This window comes from Lissotriton vulgaris, chromosome 8, assembly GCF_964263255.1.
Source record: "Lissotriton vulgaris chromosome 8, aLisVul1.2, whole genome shotgun sequence".
Lineage (NCBI taxonomy): Eukaryota > Metazoa > Chordata > Amphibia > Caudata > Salamandridae > Lissotriton > Lissotriton vulgaris.
The window spans coordinates 1356827527-1356847731 of NC_141696.1; the positions used below are offsets into that span (position 1 = coordinate 1356827527).

General features: G+C 43.6%; 1 protein-coding gene across 1 annotated transcript in view; it reads left to right on the forward strand.

Annotated features, from left to right (window-relative positions):
• MRE11 (MRE11 double strand break repair nuclease) overlaps positions 1-20205 on the forward strand; it is a 468980-nt gene that overhangs the window by 108167 nt on the left and 340608 nt on the right. Inside the window, exons 5-7 of the mRNA XM_086935305.1 lie at positions 1965-2052; positions 9819-9960; positions 13819-13933. Coding sequence (XP_086791431.1) covers positions 1965-2052; positions 9819-9960; positions 13819-13933 — 345 coding nt within the window. The remainder of the gene's footprint in view (positions 1-1964; positions 2053-9818; positions 9961-13818; positions 13934-20205) is intronic.

The window sequence follows — 20205 nt, forward strand, 5'->3', positions numbered from 1 at the left end:
GACATCACTGATGACATCTCAAATGACATCACTGATGACATCACTGATGACAACATCCAGCGACTGTATGTTTCTGTAAAGTTAAAATATGTCTTACATATTGAAGAATGAGTGGATGTATAAGTGTCTGGATGAAGGATTTAGTAGGTGCATGACTGACTGTATGAGTGAGTGATTAAATGTGTCTCACTGAGTGCACGGGTTAGTGACTAAACTGTCTTAATTTGTGCATCATTATGTCTGTTGTTCTGTAAACTGCTGCATGTGTTGATCAGTAGCTATATGAGTAACTATATGGGTTATTGATTGGTTGCCCAAGTATTTGTATGGGAGACTGAGTGTGTGTGTGGGTGGCTGGGAGGTGTATGACTCTGTGCATAGATGTGTGAGCAATTGATTCACTAGATGTATGGGTTCAAAAGTGCATGTGGAAACAGCTGTATGGGCGGTTGACTGTGTGCATGAGTGTATTGGTGAGTGAATGGATATCTCAGTGCTACATGTCAAAGTAAGTACATATGTAAAGCACAGTATATGTGAGAGTTGACATATATAAATAACTGTGCATAAGAGCCAGTGAATGTGTGAGTGGCTGTATGGATCATTGTGAACTTGTATCAGGGATTGTATAAGAGAGTAAATATGTGTTAGTGTATGTTTGAATAAGTAAGGTGTGTATAACTGTATAGTTGAGGAAATGGAGGTGTGATTGATTCTTTGCATGACTGACTAGGTGTGTGAGTAACTCCATGGATGAGTAACAGTCTGTGAGTGTCTGTTTACACTGAGTGTATCTAAGGTTATATTAGAGTCTGAAGAGGTTCATCGTATAATCACATGAATGATGTCATCAGTGATGTGATCAGTAATGTCAAATGAGATGTCATCAGTGATGTGATCAGTGATGTCACTTGAGATGTCATCAGTGATGTAATCAGTGATGTCATTTGAGATGTCATCAGTGATGTCATCAGTGATGTCACTGACCATGTCATGAATGATGTAATATGTGACATGATCAGCAGTGGATTGCGGGTGCGCGATATATAGTTAGTGCAACTAACTATATATGAGAATTTCAATGGTTTTGTGTGAGTAAAATAAGGTTTTGTATATATTAATTCCTAACTATATATGGTCTATAACCTATGGCTTTTTCAGTGAATATATATATATATATATATATATATATATATATATATATATATATATATATATATATATACACACACATACACATATATATGGAAGTTGAGAGGAGCTGATTTGTGTGTATATATAACTCCTCAATGGCCAGGCACAAGTCTATAACCAGTGGCGGAATTACCAGGCCTTGGACAATGGGATCTGATTGGACTTCACTTCCAGGTGAAGGCTAAGATGGGACCTAATTCTGATGGTGACTTTTCAGAATTATTGCCAATTGCAGAGAAACAAGAAAACCTGTGTAAACCTGTTTGGTTTGGAACTGGCATTTGATCCAAAAGTGGATTTCCGGTGAAGACCTGATGGATCCTTGGTTGAATAAAGGTATGTGCCACATGCATGACGAAGTGGAGCTGGTGGTTTCCTGAAGAAAGTGGTAACTGCTTCCCTCTGCTAAACTGGCAACCCTTGGTAGAATAATAAATGAAAGTTGTGCTAGGAAAGCATAATAATGAGGATTGGAGTCTAAAGATTTAGGAGGGAGTACGAGGTCAAGAGACACAGTTGTGATTCACTAGACACTTAGAAGACATTTGGTTAAAAACAGTTGCTACCAGACTGCATTTCTCTGAATTCACAATACCTCTTTTAATACTAGCTTATGTCATTTTTGGTAGTTTTGTTACTGCATATATTCCGCTGTTTCTTTGTGTACATAATATGCTGTTTTCTGTATAAATATCTATATTTTATTGACCTTTTATCTGTAGAGGGTTTGTTTTTCAGTGACACGCTAAAAATTGTTTACTTTTTTCTAGGTTTCCATGGGTGAACTACCAGGATGAAAATCTCAACATTTCCATTCCTGTTTTTAGCGTTCATGGCAACCATGATGATCCAACTGGTGTAAGTATGTTTAGTTGTGTGCAGTCTGTCTAAGAGGGTAGGAACCACACCGTTAAATCCTATGTAGAAGGGAGTGACAGTCTACAAAAACTGAGTGGGTGTGATGAGTTTAGTATGTCATTCATGATTTACTGTCTATCTGTTATGTCTCTGAGATATGCTCTCATTTGAAATAGTGTCAGCTTATTCTGCATGCTGAACTGAAATTATGAATGTGTAATCTTATGGTAAAGGCTCTAAAGTCCCTTGATTTTCTTGATAGCTGCATGATAAACAGCATGTTGAACCCTTACTTCTAATGTTCTTACCTCCTGATCCATAGAAACAACATTTATGGTGGACCTGATTTTGGCTTCTCTAGTAGGCTAGGAGGCTCCCGAACTGAAGTGTGTCTGTGGTAGTTTTTTTCTATCTCAACCAATTTTTCTTAGATCCAATTTTGCTTTAAACTCACCTGTGCAGCCAGTGCCCATGGGCCATCATGTAACCGATTACAATGCTGTGAGAGGCTCTCATGTTTGACTGTCCAGTCTCTAAATCTGGAGTTTTCTTGTGGAAGTCCTTCTTCCCTTGCTGCCAACAAAGTTCTCATGGACTTACAGTCTTCGAACGTATGCCCACCTGTCGCTAGGCGTGTCTTCAAATATCCAGCTTTTGGCTTCTCAGATACCCATAGCTTTTGCTTTCCCAAACCTGCTTGATCCCCCCAATCTGACCTTCTGTCAGTTATTACTCATCAACTGGTCTTCCTGGCCTTCAGTCCCTCAGATTGCCCTCTCACTCTCTCATGTCTGTCAGACTGAGGCTTCCCAGCCCCAGGAAAGGGGGGGCAAAAGGCTGCTGCTAGTGGTGAGTTCCTTCCTTCTCTGCTTGATTGTCCACCTCCTTCCTCCTTCTCCTTGAGCCATGTCACAATGCAGAGAAGCTTTCTTTGAAACTCTGGGAAGAAGGCCTGGAAATGCTCCTGTGACTTTCAGTCTAACCCTAAGTTGAGTTCCAGATTATCTGTGTTATTTATAGGTGCCTCTCGGGAGATTTACTCCTGCCTTAAACAACTCAGCCCTTCATTCCATGCATAATCCTGTAATCCACTAGCCAATGTTGGCTTTCTCTACTGACTAGTTCTGAAGGCTGCATTGGCCAAATGTGTACAGAGATTACTCCAAATTCATCAGACAACTCTCATCTTACCCTCCATTTTACCAACAAATTGCATCTTTTCCTGTTGCAATCAAGAAGGCCCTTACACCGCTTATCTTATATAAACTTCATGTTGATTTTTCATTTCAAATAGGGTCGCACCTGGAGACGCACCTCAAGATCTTTTGGTTTTTGTGAAGTTTGTGTATTAATTAGTGGTTTGATATTAGTAATCATGGTTACAATTGTGACATACTTTCAACAACGAAAGAGTGTGCTTTCAAGAGGTGGTTCAAGAGCATAGGATACTGTGTACAAATCCAATTGATTTGTAAAGAAGGCCCTCACTCACCAACCTGGTTGGTGACCTGCTTCATCATCGGGCTCTACCGGGTTAAGCCGAATGCTTACCCGGTGTGCTGCGACGCCAGAATTACTGCAGAGCGGGAAATTGTGAGGATCAGTGGAAGTGTAGTGATCGTTAAAAATGAACAGATTGTGCCTCAAAAAAGATTTTATTCGGTGACCAATCTGACATATTAAAAGCTATGTGTAAGGAAAAATCTACCAAATTAATTTTTTGGCTGTTTTTCACTTAAGGTGGGGTCAACATGTTTTTGCCCTTAATGTTTTATTTACCGGGCATTCTTCAGGACCATGGGAGGGAGTGTACCTCGGCGGTATGGGCACGCTAAGGCCCACCCTAACCAGAGGACGTGAAAGTTAAAAATAGTGAAAAATGTGTCAACAAACCCAAAGAGGTTCGGGGTAAACCTCTAGTTTGAGGTGCACGGAATCTGTGAAAAAAATGACATACAGACATAAAAAACATGCAACACAGATAAGGCGCATAAGTAACGTATCACATGTAATTACTATAACACCAGAACGCCTAATTAGGCGATTAATGCGGATTATAGTGTGACTGGATTGGCGATAAAAGCGCCTAGAAGAAGGCTGGTGACTCAGGATGTAAAACTAACAACCGTGACCATAAATCACCAAAAAAAGGGTAAAATGCTCACTTGTTACGTAAGCGATTCACGCCCCATGGGTCTCGGGAGGGGGGTGGAGGCGAAAATGTCACACCCTAGATCGGGGATGAAGGACATAAGGTACAGACACATCAGTAATTACAAATATACATACATGTTACTTAGCTCGCGAGGAGATTCCAGACTCACGCCATCAATGCCAGGCACCCACTCTGGACCTGTATCAAACCTCTCACTGGACCCCAAGGATGGACGAAGAAATGTCCGGGGGTCGTAGTTGTAGAAGAGCAAGGCGGTGTCAGTGGCAGCGTGTGTCCCGGAAGGGCAGGCTATGCGCTCCAATCACAGCGCGACTGGCTGTGTCTGTCCGGAAGTGTGAGAAAAGACACCACTCAGGTTTTTTGGAAATGACTAGAGCGCTAACCTGCAGGTACATGGTCGCGCTGAGGAGAACTGCTCAACCAGAATGCGTTAGTTAAGGGGACATGATAAAAATATATTAAATACACCCCAATGTTTGATGAAACATATAGATAAATTAATAAAGTTATGTTGAGGGGTGTGTCCCATACTACTAATGGTTGCCGGGGCAACCACACATGCACAGAGAGTACAAATAGTTCCCTACGGAATTTGGAAACTCTAATCGCATGATGTGAGCGTATTACTATGTAGGCAGGATTACATGAATCAAGTGTGGTTATCAAAACCACAGAACAGGGAAGGTTACAGGACTGAAGGGGGCCAGATGATAGTACGGCCCCATGGTTGATGTGTAATAAACAGGGTAGACTCTAGAGATCGGTATACGACTGACAGTGGGAGTATGAAAGGCTGTTGTCCATGGTTGACATCGTCAGAGTTGAGGACGACCATAGACAATGTCTAGAACTTTTATTAAAAATCAGTTTTTGAGAACTGATGCCCAGGGAATTGCATCGTTCAACCATTTACATGTGTCCCCAAGCGGTAAATCCATCGTTGTTCCTTCTCGAACAATGTGTTGGCGATGTTTCTGCCTGTACACACTTGTTCAATGACCGTCCATCGTAGGTCATTGGTGGTATGGTTAGTCTGAAGGAAATGTTCACTCATCTTCGTTGTGATTTTGTGGCACCTGATTCCGCTCCGGTGCTCGCAGATCCTCTGCTTGACCTTGCGAGTCGTCATGCCCACATATCGTTGGTGGCATGGGCATGTGATCATGTAGATCACATTGCTTGAATTACAATCCGTGTGGACACGTTGGGTCCATTGTTTTCAGGTTTGAGTGCTAACTGTTTGGTGTGTGTCGTCAAATGGCATACACTACAATTTGAGCATGGGTAGTGACCCGTCACTCTTGGCATACCCCACGAGTCTGTCACTGATCTCTCAGTGATAAGGTTTTTTGCTAGTGGGCGTGTATGAACAAGAGAGTCATTCAAGCTCCGCCCCTTCTTGAAAGAGAAAAGGGGTTTATTCCAGTTTTTCTTGTTGCTAGTAATGATGCTCCAGTTTTTATTAATGGACTTTTTCCTTGCATTCGATAGACCACTGTATGTTGTCATGCATGTCAAAGGTACTTCTTGGGTAACCCTTATGTTGTCCTCCAACAAGCGTATAATTGTGACATAAAATACTTTTTAATTTCTACTAGTTCTTTGTCAGCGCATACATTTCATATATTGCCTGTTAATCCCATTCCCTATGGCCTGGGTATGACTCTACTGGCATTTTAGAGTAGTGAAAGGCTCAAAAAACAATTTTTGGGGGGTTTGACTCACAGGCTAGTGAGAAGGGATACTTTTGGAGGGTAGTATCGTTTGGGCGCTCAGATACAGTAAATAGATTTATAATTTTTTTGAAATGTTGAATGTTTTTTCAATATCATGCCAGTGCAACAAGGTTGGTTATCTTAGGAGAATTTATTGTGTAAAATGTGGTGTTCTTCATCATCGGGTCCCTTCTAAGTTTGATTATAGCCACTGAAACAAAGTGGGGTCTCTCCACTGCAACAAAGTTTTATTGTATGTAAAAGGTGAGAAAGTGTATTTTGACTGATGCTGTAAGAGGAGTGTGTCTCAAAATTAAATGAATGGACCTAGCAACTTTTCACTATGCAGAAGTAGCTCATTGTCTATGGTTGAAGGTCTTGCATAGTGAGAATGAGGACCCAAGGAATAGGCACACAGTGTGGCTGACAAACTGGCCCTGTGTTCAGTACTAACTACCAATTGAATACACCCAAAGTCTATGGTTTCAGGAGCTCTGGGCGCTTGTGTAGATGCTTAAGGTGGCATTGGGAGTAGGCTCAAGGCGTGGCTAAACACTATGCCCTGTTGCATCTGTAAGCACAAGGACAAGGTTGAAATTCACATAAAATGCTTTCATTAAGGATCAGTTAATGTTATCTTTTAAAGGGTGGTTGGTGGTAACCGATACGAAATAGAAAATAGCTTGAAATGTGTCTTATCATGTTTGGTCTTTTGCTATACAGCAGAGATAATTGTCCAGACAATAACTATGTATGAATGAAGACTACATGTATACTCCAGCATTGCGTCTGCGATGTCGTTCATATCAAAGTAATCCCTTCGTAATATAATAAAAAACACTTTAAAGCAATTCACATTTTAGCACTGCACATTTCGTGCATTACAACACCTTTGAATGCCTAACCGCCACCATTAACATTAGCAACAACAAAATACTAATCTGCCACCTTATCTACCACCCCCCAGGCAACACCACCGCATTCACAGAACACCTGTCCAACCTGATTGCCCACTGCTCTCTCCTAGATGCGACCAACTTAATTCTGGGTGACCTCAATTTACACTGTAATGAAGAAAACAACCTGCTAATCCAGAACCTGAATGAGCTGCTACACAGCAATAACCTAACCCAACACTGCTCATAGGAAACTCACAACAAAGGAGAAATCCTAGATGCCATTATCGCCCAACGCGACACAGTCACAATAGACCCCACCCTGCCCCTGGATTGGTCCGATCACCACTTAATCCTATTCCAACTCACTCTACCAATCACATTCCAACCCCACGCCCAAGACCCTCCAAAATGGACTAGAAACCTCACTCAGATCAACATGACTGACCTAGAGGTAAGGGTTTAATCCCTCCTCACTGCCTCCACTGATGATCTATCCACAACAGAACTCACCGCCCACTACAACACAAACATGTCAACCATTCTAGACCAAGTAGTCCCCCTGAAACTAAGAAAAACAAGGAACATCCCATCCAGATCTTGGTTCAACACGGACATTAACAACGAAAGGAGGCAACGTAGAGCTACAGAAAGACTATGGAGGAGCAACCCCTCCACAAGCCTATACGAACAACTCAAAGCATCTTGGAGGAAAAACAAAAAACACATCAGCAGCAAAAAATCCACCTTTTTCTGCTCCGCCCTGGACTGCTCAAAAAACAGGCCCAACGAACTGTTCAAAATCATCCGACAACAAACCTCCTGAATCCTCAATGCAGGCCTCCAAGAACCAGTGCGAAAACTTTGCCAATTTCTTCGAAGAAAAAATCACTAAGATTGAGCTCTCACTGGACATCAACGTCAACCTCGTCTGCAAAAGCTTACAGCATGTGCAAGCGCAATAGACAGTACGAGCAAGCACTTCATGAAAACATGGAAGTCCTTCAACCCCATCCTGGAAGCTGAGATCCTCAAACTGATCTCCACCTCCAACCTGCCTCTCACGTCCTTGACCCTATACCCACCCAATTGACCAAAAAACTGAAACTCTCCATAGCCCCGTTCTGGTGCAAGATCATAAACAGCTCCCTGAGAACCGGCATCATACCTGAATGCCTCAAAGTTGGCGAAGTCACGCCACTACTAAAACAAAACAGGCCTGGACTCCAAGGACCTGAATGACTTCAGACCTGTCTCCAATCTCCCCCTCCAATCCAAAATCCTCAAAAAATGTGTCCCCCTCCAACTGACTCAGCACATGGACAACATCAACCGTCTTGATCCCCACCAATCGGGTTTCAGAAAAGGCTATAACACAGAGACCGCGATCCTTAACATCACAGACGATATCCACAAATCCCTCGATACCGATCAATGCTGCCAACTCATTCTCCTGGACCTGTCGGCAGTCTTTGACATAGTTGATCACCAACTACTCATCAAGGCTTTACAAGAAAGGGTAGGTGCTGATGAGGTGGTCCTACGCTGGTTCTCCTCCTTCTTACACAGCCGCTCACAAAGGATAGAAATTAAAAACTTTACTTCCAACGTCAACAGGGGCGTCCCCCAAGGTTCAGCGCTCTCACCATAACTGTTCAACATATACATGGAACCCCTCACCACCATACGTACTTAAAAATGCCAACATCCCTTTCCACCAATATGCAGACAATGCCCAGTTCTGTCTAGAAACCTCCTCCAAAGATGACATTCACAGACTCAATGACACTCTAAAAGAAATACAACATTGACTGTCTCTAAACCACTTAAAACTCAATCAGGACAAAATGGATATCCTCCTCATCTCCAACAAAGAAGAGAACCCTCAAATGTCAGAATGGCTAAAAGCTATGGATTCTCTCAACGGCAATCTTACTCTGGCAAACTCCGTAAAATTATTAGGAATAACCCTAGACCCAAAACTCGACATGGGCAAACACATTAAAAATTCCACAAAGAGTGCCTTCCTCAATCTGAAGCTACTCTACAAAATAAAACCATTCATCCCAACCAAAGACCTCAAACAAGCCCCCCAATCACTGGTGCTATCCAGACTCAAAGAAATGGGAATGCAACCCTCACTGGTACAGCAAAATCTCATGTAGCTCCCCTCTAAACAACTCTCAACGCAGCAGCCAGAATGGTTACTGGAATTAGGAAATACGATCACATTTCACCAGCAATCAGAGGACTTAAATGGCTCCCAGTCGAATTGGTGCCAGCTTCAGAACTGCCTGCCTCACACACAAATCCCTGTACACAGGAAAACCTGACTACCTGGCTGCCAAACTCAAGAAGGGTGGTCAGACAAGGAACCTTAGGAGCTCCAATACCCTACTTCTCATCCCTATGAAAACACATAAACAAAAATCTGCTGCAAGGTCCTTCCCCGGAAACAAGCCCAAAATCTGGAACTCCATCCAAGCAGACATCAGAACTATCTCGTCCTTCACAAAATTAAAAAAAACTAAAAGTCCTCTTCCTCAACCGCCCCCTCTTGAATGGATAGCCGCCGCCTTAACACAAATCCCTGCTCGCCGTTGCTCCCAGACATTTTATCACAAAGACCTACCTCCTCCCCTTTCTTTGACCCCTTCCTGTTCCCCCTCCCCCCAATAGCTGTTCAACCCAAGACAACGTGCACTCAAGAGGTTATCTCAGGACTCTCGTACTACCTCAATTCTGCACAACACACTTGCACTTCCGGAACCAATATGTATAACACTGCTCTATTGTATGACTCTTGCAAAAAACTGTTGTAAAGCTCCCCAATACCATTGGGTCCTGCCAGCACTATATAAAACTCCTTAATAATAATAATAATAATAATAATTTTGTCTTGCTTAACAAAAGAGCATAAGACCGGTTGTGCAGCAGGGGACCTTGTATCTTATTTTATTTTTTTTCCCCTTTCTTTAGGCAGACGCACTTTGTGCTTTGGATATTTTAAGCTGTGCAGGATTGGTAAATCATTTTGGCCGCTCAACATCTGTAGAGAAAATAGACATAAGTCCTGTTCTGCTTCAGAAAGGCAGGACAAAGATTGCTCTTTATGGCCTAGGTAAGATTCTTGTTTCTATACTAAACATCACTAAATAATTTCCTTCTTTTATGTTGCAGTTTTAGTCTTTTTTTGTCTTAGTTTTTATTTGCACATCCCTTTTGGAGTGTCAGTTGGCAATTTTCACCCCGTGCTCCTTTTGAAGGAGCAGTGTTGTGCAGTGCTTCGTTTGTTGTGCAGTGCTTCATTTGAGCTTGTGGTTGCATGCGAGACCCACTGGAAAGGGGGAAATAAGGAGGAAGAAAAAGTCCCCAAAACTGTTTCAAAGTAGAAATCAGGGATGAAAAAGAACCTTTAAGGATGAGATAAAGCGCAGGTGGTTGAATCAAGACTACGCAGTATCTGGCACCCCATGATTAGATGGCCACAGACTTCTGGGTAAAAGTGTGGCCTCCAGCAATTACACGTTTACAAATTACACACTGATGTGGTGGGTATTCCTTCGCAGACACGTTTTGGCCCAAATGAAACTACTTATGTCTGTATTACTGCCTTGTAAACTACGCTCTTCACCAGTTATGACCCTCCTGCTTTTTCACTTAGGTAGCAGTTGCAAAATATGTAACGGCAAACAGCCAAATAATAGCAATGGGGTTGTTTTGCACCAAGGGCTTTAGGGTGTTATGGAGCATGAGAGTGAAGATGTCACTCGAACCTAGAGGTTGCCCAACTCCTGAGGACTGCCTGTCACACTCTTAGAGGGCAAAGAGCAGGTGACGTGAAGAGACTTTGCCTTACTTGACTGAGAATCCTCTGTCACCTCCAAATCTGTACCGAACCATTCTACCCCCACCAGCCCTGCCCCTAATCTGCCCTAAATCACTCCCGCCCCCGCAAACCGGACTCCGCGCCCATATTCTACCCCAGTGCAGGCTCTCCCACCCCCTCGAGCCCTCCGCCCCCCTCTGTGGTGATCCTCACCTTTCTGCTCCCCGGGGCTGCTACTCTCTGCTCCAAAGCTAATCATAATGCCCCACCCTACACACACCATAGCATTCGTATTGCACACGCAACTTTTTCCTTACGGCCCCACTCTACACACACACCAGCTTTCTTTACTGCTCCACCCTACACACGCCTGTTTTCCTTACTTCCCTTCTGTACACACTCCCAGCTTTCCTTATTGTCCCACACTACACTCATTCCAGGCAGCTATCCTTACTGCCCACCATGCACATAGTGCAGCTTTCCATATTGCCCCACCTCACACGCCCTACTGCCCCACCCCACTGACTCCTCTGCCCACCCACTGAACCCCACCACTGCCCGGACTGTAATACCCAGAGAGGCGGCCCTCCCTCCCTACTGCCCCCGCCGTCCAGAGTCATCTCTACCAGCCCTCCTTGCTTCTACCTCTGCACACGTCATCTGTAGCCCCGACATCCAGAACCATCATCTTTACTACCCCACCGGCCCTGCCCCTAATCTGCCCTAAATAACTCCCGCAAACCGGACTCCGCGCCCATATTCTACCCCAGGGCAGGCTCTCCCGCCCCCTCGAGCCCCCCGCCTCCCTCTGTGGCGATCCTCACCTTTCTGCACCCCGGGGATAAGACCCCCAGGACTGCTGCTTCCCTTCCTTCAGCAAAGTCTCACCGACAGGGTCTGCAACAAAACACCACAAAGGGTCAAAGCCGCAAACTCACAAGCACAGCGAGCAACAGGGGGGCGGGGGTGGTCAGAAAAGCGACCGAGCGGGTGAGGACTCGGCAAAGGGATCGATTTTGGCGCAGCAGAGACATAAGGTGGGATGAAAGACAAGTCGGGGGCAGGCGGCACAAAAGGGCTGTGCATCTGTGGGAGGGAGAGCATGACGGAGCCGCTCCTGCGCTGATGGGGAAGAGGCGAGAAAGCAGCAACAACAACAAAACAAAAAAAATGGCTGCCTCAAGCATCCGAAAATTTCGGATTCGGGGGCATGTTTTTGGCGTTCTGAGTGACGGATGACGTCACAGTCGAAAGAACGCAAAAAAAAATACCCCCGAATCCGAAAGAGAGGGGGCTTTATTGGAGTGATGCCTGTCTCCTCCAATGGCTGGCCTCCGTTTAGGAAGCCTGCCAATGGAGGAGCGAGGAGGAGAGAGGCGGGTTCAAGCCCCCATACTCCAAATCATTAAATCCCCTCTGGGAGACTGCGCAAGCGCAGCCTTCGGTCCTCGACCTAAAAACAGGTCTGCTCAGGGGGATGAGCATGCGCCCAGGAATTGGCCAGGCTGGGGAGCAGCTGTGGGAGCTGGGCTCAGGCAGTTGCGGTGCATACACTTTGTTTCAATTTCTTTGATAGCTGCTCCTGTCAGAGCCAAATGCAGGCTCATCAACCTACACTGGCAAGAAAACTGACTCATGGCAATTTTGTAACAACATGTGTCCTTTTTTCATTTATATCTTCGACAAAACAGGAAGAGACGAAAAATTGTAGCGTTTGTTTTGTTTGTAACTTTCCCCTCCCCATATTAATTAAATTGCAGTGATGCGTGTAGGCAGTCATGAACTTTGGCCGTGCTCCAATCTTTGGCAGTCTAGATGTGTTAGAAGCAATTGCGTGTAACAGCCATGGCCTGTTTTCTGTGCAGCCATGGTCCGTTTCCTTGGATGTCCAGGGAGAGTGCGTAGACTCTTCGAACGTCTTGCAGGTGTAGAAACATACTTATGCATCAGTACGTGTCCCCATCACAGGTCAACTTAAGCCTTAATGGAAAAGCACTTCTGCCTGAGAAATGCAGGGAACATGGCATCTGTGTGAGATTAATATAAAAATACTGAATAAATGTTTTCCTGGGAATGGCACAGAGGAGGAACAGCTCCCAAGGCCACAAATACTTAAATATTTACTTTGGACAAGGCTCACAGGTGAAACTTTATTGTACCTCACTGATAACTTCAGACACTGAATAAAAAACACACAGGTCCATAGACGCACTCTGGAGTTTCCTGCCAGTGGAGGGGAAGTGCCTCCTTCCCAGAATTTGGTAAGGAAATATTCAGGCAGAAAAAGATTGAAGTGTCTTTAATACACCCCACACAAAAGTGACGGCAGGACACTATGATCTGAGTCCTCCAACTTTAGGATGAGGGGATTTGGTCATTTTCAACTTTAAGATTTACCCAGAAGCCAAGTTTTTTGGCACAAAGTATAGCTGAGCTAATTGGCTCCAAAAACTTTTGCAATGGTTTGCGAATTTCCACAATGATATGATGCTGTGGGTGTTCATTTATTTCCCAATGGATGCTCCCTGCCACTGCACATGCGGCACACTTTTCCCACCCAACTCATACATTTATGATGCTAAAAATGTATTGCAATATCATATTTTGCACAGTTGGAAACCACTTTTGCTGACATAAAAACCTGCAAATTCAGATGTTGGGAATACCCAAGTTGTACCTGGGCAGGTAAAGGATTTTGTAAATCAGGCCTTTAATTTATGTGCACCGCATTTGCATCATGTTCAGCATGCTAGCTTGCAGTTTGCTATATGTAACTTGTAAACTAGTGTTAGCATGGTAACTACATAGATGCTAGACTACTAATACTAAACAACAGGAAATGGAAAATCCTACTTCAACGATCAGTAGTAAGGAAAAGCTTCCTTGATCCTCTACATATCATAATTTGTCACTGGCTGGAGAATGTGTGCACACTACCACTGAACGTGTGCTGAGGTGGGAGGGGTTGGGAGGGTGTAGCTATGAATATATTGGCATAAGTCTTGGTCAAAATTGTATTAACGTGTTAGATGTAATTGACAGATAACGTTGTTCAGGTTTCTGTGATAGGTCTTCTAATTGGGTAGAAATGTTTTTGTTATCTACTCCATTGCTTCTTTTCAAATGTATGATTGTTTTAATTTGTTCCAGGGTCAATTCCAGATGAAAGACTCTATCGAATGTTTGTCAATAAACAAGTGACAATGCTTCGGCCCAAGGAAGATGAGGATAGCTGGTTTAATATGTTTGTGATCCACCAAAATAGGTAAAATTCTATATTCATTTAAGTGCATTCTGTAGCCTTTTTAAACCTTTGTCCTCCTTCCTGGTCATAGTTTCTAGTTTAGGTCCGGCTATCACAAGAACTAATACAGACTTTGCCATACTAGCAGTTTTCTTTGGGCTCATTAATAGTGATCGAGTTGTAGACAAAATAGATTGTGCTGCGTTAATCTCTGGAGTCTCGGCAAAAGCACTTTGCTTGTATCTACCTTACAAATGGCTAATTAAATAATGTAGAGTTGCCATCGCTATTAACACACTATTCTCTGCCAAACTTCTCCTTTGGTGGTTCGTTTGTGTTGGTACTTTGTTAGAAAATTATTGATTAGCGACCATAGGCTTGTGCAACATGCTCTCCATTAGTTAGCCGGTGAGTGTCTCACTTTCCATTCAAGCCAATGCAGCTGCCCTTCAACGCAGTATGTAGGGTTGACTTAAAGACACTTGCAACATTCATGGTAAATTATTAAATACAAGAGGGGCATTAGAAAGCCAGTCTGCAGAATTGCATTGTGATTGATTAAATGAAGTACGGAATATTTTGATTCTGGAATAGCGTTTTCATCCCGTACACACTAACTCATTATCTGTTATCAGTGGTGCCCACTGGCACTAATAGAAACAAAGGGCTTTTGTAAATTGAGCATGTTAAGGAACATATTTCTTCTAATGGCTTCATGCCCATATCAGTGCATGGCTGGCAGATGGTAGCATGTCAGTTGTCAGGCTACAGTGTTTCCCTGTAAGAGTTAGGAGTCACAGTTTTGTCCCTCAAAAAGGTAAACTTGTAAAACTTGTAAACTTGGGGATTTATAGAGCGCAGTTGTTGCCCGACGGCGTCCAAGCGCTATATGGGTATGTGTAACAGGCACCAAAGCTAAGGCCGTGGTCAAGCAAATGGATATGACAAGATACTAGCAGTGTTCACGATGGGGCCAGGACTCTCAGGCCCATAATCAACCACGAAAAGGCGGCTGGAGGAAAACCAACTCCACCCCCACACTATTTAGCGCACACTTGTCCCCTGCAGTGCAGGATGTGCCTGGGAGTGGCCAAGGCGAAGTGCGGACCTTTTTGCATCCATCTCCATCTAGACGAGGCTGGGGTGAGACCCCCTCTTAGTCCTGGTTTCTGAGGCTCCATTCACCCCTTCAACCAATTGTAGAAGAACGGTATTCTGTGTAGCTTTTTCTTCTGTTTTTTGACTCCTTTTGCTTATTGATTTTTATGATAACTTTGTAACTATAGCGGATTTATATTTGTCTGGGTAATATGGGGAAGCAAAAGCTTCCAAGCACCAAAGGCTCTAATGAGGCAAGTAATTCTACTCTAGGCTCTTTTTTGTTAAGGGCTATGGGGGTTATAACTAAGGAAATCGATCTAGCTCAAACGTTTATTCCTTGAGCCCAGTGGGAGCCCAACCCCAGGCATTACAAAAAACTGGTTGGGCACGACAATGCAGGAGGAGTTTGGGGATGAACAATCCAGTCATGAATAACTTGAAGTGCAGCGAAAATGGCACTATAGCCAAAAAGAAAAAGAGAGGTCTCCCCAGGCCCGTGTTAGCGTGCGTATGAGTGTTGCATGTAGCAGAAACTGTCCTGCTGGGAGGCCTGTGTCAGTGGCCCGTGTCAGTGGCTAGCATCCCAAAGGGGACCAACATCCCCTCTGCATATAAATCTACTACAGTAACTACCCCAGCTTGCGCCCAGCTGCTCAACACCGTCCCAGCAGGGGTAGGATCGGAGCGTACGGCTTCATGGAGCTAGTGAGTTTCAAGCTTCTCATAAAGCATCTACGCGCTACTGCTAAGTGCAACTGTGTTGAACAACTGGTTTTGGTCAGAGGATGAAACAGTGTGTGAATTTGCGTGAGCGTCATGACTGTTGTGCGTAGAGGTATCTCCCAGATGTTTCCCACTCAGCCAGCCGGCCAACCACTGCAGCTGTGCCGTTAAATAATAAAGTTCCTGGTTGGGAACCGCCTGGCCCCCTGCATCTGTGGAGGCATATAGCATCCTCAAAGCCACTTGGGCCGTCCCGTATTCCAGATAAGATTCCGAATCGAGGTTTCTAATTCTCGGAATATGCGTGTGGGGACATATACCGGGAGATTGGCATAATAATAAAATAATCTGGGCAACACTATCATCTTCGTCAAGGTGACTCGGCTAGGCACATCCAGGGGGAGAGTCTTCCAAAAGGTCATCTGCGCCTGCAGGGAGGAGATCATCCGTACTAAATTGCCCTCCAACACATCCGTGAGGGTCCTATATATATACACTCCAAGGTAACGAAACGTCTGATAAAGACATCTTGCCGCAGATTCCTTACCTTAGAATATCTCATGCTTCAGGCTGGATCCTGAATACTCTTGCTCGAGCAATACCCTTGCACGCCGGTAGGTGGTGTATGTCAGTGTCACGTGGCATCGTACGCACCGGAAGTGACGTCCGCGTCAACTATATAGGTCCTACCTCGTCGCGCTAACGTCAGTTCTTTTCCTTTTAAGCCAGCTAACACAGATCCGTGAACAGAACTACCCTCTGTCACATTTTGACAGGCCTTTTTCGATATTTTGTTGACATTTTTTGGTGTGTAGGTTTTTCCTCGATTTCGAAGAAGTTTCTGGATTCAAACCGTGTGGCGCTTGCTATTGTGCTATGTCGGTGACAGATCCACACTTAGTTTGTCTCTGGTACCTGCAGATGTTGTTTCCATCGAAGGTCTTGTTCCCAGACCTAGTTAAGGGGCTGGTTCTGGCACCGCTCCGTGAGTCCTCGTCCTCCCTTTGGAAGTCGTGGAGTTGGTCAGGTATGTACTTAACAAAATTCTTGGTATCAAAATTCATATAATATTACAACTTATTTTTTTTAATTGGCCTCAGATTTATTTTTGAGTGTGTGTCTCATTTATTGCCTATATGTGTCAACAAATGCTTAGCGCTACCCTCTGTTAAGCCTAACTGCTCACCCACACTACGACAAAAGAGAGCATTTGGGTTAGCCAAATCAACTGCGGTTTGCCTGGATTTTTTACATAGTGTAACTCTTTTTGGTGCATTATATAAAGAGCATGCTTCCTACAACATATAACAGGACTTCATTTCACAAAAAAGTCTAACAGTAAATTGGTAAAAAAAAGTCAAACAGTAAATTGTCCAATCAATAACCAGGGTCCCATTTATTGTCCTTTGTCCTTCTTGCTGCCTCCTCTTTCTTCGTGCAACATAAACTGGTTACTGAGATCCTCAATCTTGTTTAGACAACTCATTTCCTAGGGCAATCAATAGATTTCAGGTAAAACTCTTGCACAGGTGAAGTCAGAGGACACAGAGTGCATAAGCAGCACAGTAATCTTAGTCAAAAGGGTTATCATGGTACATCAGTTATGCCCGAATTGTATACTCATGCTTTCTACTGAATGTTCTCCCATCTTGGGCGGATATATACTTCAGATTCTTGGGAGGACTAATCTTTGCCTCCGAGTCCTTAATTGAATTGAAACTTTCCGTCACGTTAGCTAGGGCATTTTACATTCCATGTCAGGACCAGAGGCGAGGATTATGCTAGTTTAAAGCTTATCAATCAACAGTGAGGCGATATTAGGGACTGGCTTAAAGTAAAATCTTTTAAAAGTAGAATCTGAAGACCATGCCGCAGCTTTGAGGATATCCTCTAACCGGGCTTCCAGGAAAAATGCTTTCAATGCCATGACTCCTCTTACTGAGTGAGCACCAACTATCTTTATATCAAAGCCAGTTTGGCCTATTTAGCCCATTAGGCAATGGTGGGAAATGAGACTGCCTTATCTGACTTCTCGAGGGCAATTTGGAGTTCCCGTTCACCATGTGGGCAGGGACTCGTACACTTTGATTCATCTGACCTCACACAACTTTGGGGAATCTGCAGAGGGCGGATAAGACACTGCACTTGTATTACATTTTGTCCTTTGTGAAATATGAAAAGTGACCCTATCATTAAATCCAGAGCTCCTACGTCCAGGACTCGTCTACATGACAGCAAGCGTAGCAGGATGGCCAGTGTGGCTGATAAATCCTTCCTTGAAAGGCGTTTGTTGGATTGACAGAACAGGAATAGGTTCAACACACTATTGACATAATATCTGGGTCCTGGAGGAAGGGACAGCCTAATGACCAGATCAGTTTGCGAACCAGGGGTTGTTCCGCTACAGGATGATCACCAACATGGGCATGGTTAGCCGAGATCACTGATCTAAACGTATTGATTTACCGGTAAGCCAGGCCTTCAGAGGCTAAGGAAGCAAGAAAATTCAAGATATGGACAACATCGGTTCCCCACTGGATCCAAACATCTCTGGTGACACCAGCCAAACCATTGAGACAAGCCGATCGGTATTATTTATTGGTACTTTCGGCCCAACTCCTTTTGAGAGGAGGGATGCAGCTTGTCACGAAAGTCCTGGGACTTTCCAAGGTACCTGTGATCTTCAACGCCATAAGAAATAGAAACCCTTCCAGGATCAGATGATTGCGATTCCCTTCTTGATCGCGAAGGAGATCCGAAAATAGGGGTAGATGGATTGGAAAATCCCATGAAAGTTCCAGAAGAACCTGAATACCAAATTTGTGATCTCCAAACTGGGGCCACTACCACCAGATCTGCCTGTTGTATCCACACCTGGGCTGAAAGACGCATGATCATTGAAAATGGGGGAAACGCGTACCCCGTCTGTTGAAGCCAACTCTAGAAAAACTCATTGGTTGCTACCGCACTGGGGTCTGGTCGCCAGCTGAAGTATCTGAGCAACTGGTGATCCAAGTAGGACTCCGAGAGGTCCAATAAGAACGGCCCCATCCGGCTTGTAGAGCCTGAAAGACCGAGAGATTCAGTTTCCAAAACCTCGCATCCCGAAGATGACTGGAGTGCCAGTGGCTACTTGATTGGATTTCCCCAAGTCTTGTTTATGTACTGCGCTTTTGACTCATTTTTCTAATCTAAAAGCTTCTGGTGGTAAGACGTTAATTCCCAGGAATCCAGGATGGTTTTCCCATCGCTTAAAATACCTTAAAAGTAATCTTAACAAAACAATAAGATCAATATATAGGAAAGCGAATGGGTCCACATATGTTGTGGTAGCTCAACAAATTAGAAAATTAAAAAATGTTTACAGGAATGAAATCTGGAAGTCTAAACAAGCATATTATGAAACTATTTGGTCCAAATTACATCATGCCTGTAAATCGAAAGATCCAAGGCTATTTTGGAGTATTATTAACAATTTAGAAAATGGAAATAATAGAAGTAATAGCGCAAATATTGACGAATAAACTTGGGTGACCTTTTTTAATAATTTTAAAAGTGTTAATTTAGGCCCTCAGTTTGTTGATGGGAAAACTATTTTTACTCGCAATAACCGTTCGGAGATAACAGAAATATCGAGGCAAGATCCAATAAGCACCCCGGATATTGAGTCATGAACGGTAGATAAAGTAAAAAAAGTGATAAATAAGATTCGATCAAACGGTGCACCAGGACCCAACGGAATGCCAAACGCCATCTTTAAAGCTACTTTGAAGGATTGGCCAGAGGTTCTCACGCTCCTGTTTAATGATGTACTCAGAACCGGTAAAATTCCTGATTCTTGGCAGGGTAGCATTATACAACCAATTTATAAAAGTGGCCCCCGAGATAACCCAGCAAACTATAGACTAATAGCCCTAACTGATGTTGATGCCAAAATATTTGCAAGCTGCCTTCTAGAGGAATTTGAATCATGGGCTTCAAGAGAAAATCTGATACCAAACTTACAAACTGGTTTTAGAAAGGGTGAATCAACTTATTCAAACTTGGTTTTATTAACACTATTAGGCGAAAGAGCACAATTTAGGAAACAAAATCTGTATATATGTTTTACTGATTTAAAATCCACCTTTGACTTTGTGCCCTGAGACATATTATGGACAAAGTTTGCCGATTGGGGGATATCTGACACACTTTTAAAAATGATCAAATTATTATACTCCGATACTTGGGTCCAGATCAAAGTAGGCGGCGGTAGACATACACCTCGTCGCCTTGAAACCAATATCGGCTTGAAACAAGGATGTGTTTTGGCCCCTTGCCATTTTAATCTTTTTATGTCCGACCTTCCCGCCCATTTTAAAGATATTAATGCTCATTCCCCCTCTGTGATGGGTAAAGAGATCAAATACTTACAATATGCAGTTTACACTATTTTACTAAGCCAGACAGTTATAGGTGTTAAAAGAATA